Source organism: Onychostruthus taczanowskii, unplaced genomic scaffold (assembly GCF_017590055.1).
Source record: "Onychostruthus taczanowskii isolate IOZ18803 unplaced genomic scaffold, ASM1759005v1 scaffold489, whole genome shotgun sequence".
Classification (NCBI taxonomy): Eukaryota; Metazoa; Chordata; class Aves; order Passeriformes; family Passeridae; genus Onychostruthus; species Onychostruthus taczanowskii.
In genome coordinates, this window is record NW_024502447.1 from 12,081 (window position 1) to 13,047 (window position 967).

Below are 967 nucleotides of genomic sequence, written 5' to 3' on the forward strand. Positions count from 1 at the left end.
CCCCAGTGCCCCCAGTGCCCCCAGTGCACACCTTGAGCAGGATGATGTCGATCTCCGAGTACCGCATCCCGTGCACCAGGATCGGGATCAGCCTGCGGGGCGTTGGGGGATTTGGGGTGAATTTGGGGGATTTGGGGTCCATTTGGGGTGGGGTTGGGGGATTTGGGGTGAATTTGGGGGATTTGGGGTGTGTTTGGGGCGTTTTGGGTCACTCACTGGACCAGGTGCGCCGTCAGCTCAGGGCAGGTTTTGGAGTGTATTTGGGGTGAGTTTTGGGGTGTGTTTGGGTCACTCACTGCACCAGGTGCGCCGTCAGCCCAGGACAGGTTTCAGGACAGGTTTCAGGATGTATTTTTGGGTGTATTTGGGGTGTATGTGGGTCACGCACTGCACCAGGTGCGCCGTCAGCTCAGGGCAGGTTTTGGAGTGTATTTGGGGTGAGTTTTGGGGTGTGTTTGGGTCACTCACTGCACCAGGTGCACTGTGGGCTCAGGATGGATTTTGGGGTGAGTTTTGGGGTGTATTTGGGTCACTCACTGCACCAGGTGCGCTGTCAGCCCAGGACAGGTTTCAGGACAGGTTTCAGGATGGATTTTCAGGTGTATTTGGGGTGTATTTGGGGTGTGTTTGGGTCACTCACTGCACCAGGTGTGCCGTCAGCACGTCCTTGCAGATGGGCTGCTCGGCCAGCGTCAGCCAGAACTCGCAGGCCTCCAGCGCCACGTTCTCGTCACTGTCCTGCGTCCTCTGCAGCATGTACTGCGGAGGGGCACAGGTGAGCTCACCTGGCACAGGTAACCCCCTGGCACAGGTAACCCCCCCGGCACAGGTAACCCTCACCTGGCACAGGTAACCCCCGGCACAGGTAACCCTCACCTGGCACAGGTGAGCTCACCTGGCACAGGTAACCCTCACCTGGCACAGGTAGCCCCTGGGCACAGGTGAGCTCACCTGGCACAGGTAACCC

General features: G+C 59.3%; 1 protein-coding gene across 1 annotated transcript in view; it reads right to left on the reverse strand.

The window, feature by feature from the left end:
* Positions 1-967, reverse strand: part of LOC121341467 (transportin-2) — a gene marked incomplete at its 5' end in the record, with an annotated part of 16,358 nt that overhangs the window by 9,909 nt on the left and 5,482 nt on the right. Inside the window, 2 exons of the mRNA XM_041414958.1 lie at positions 32-92; positions 641-759. Coding sequence (XP_041270892.1) covers positions 32-92; positions 641-759 — 180 coding nt within the window. The remainder of the gene's footprint in view (positions 1-31; positions 93-640; positions 760-967) is intronic.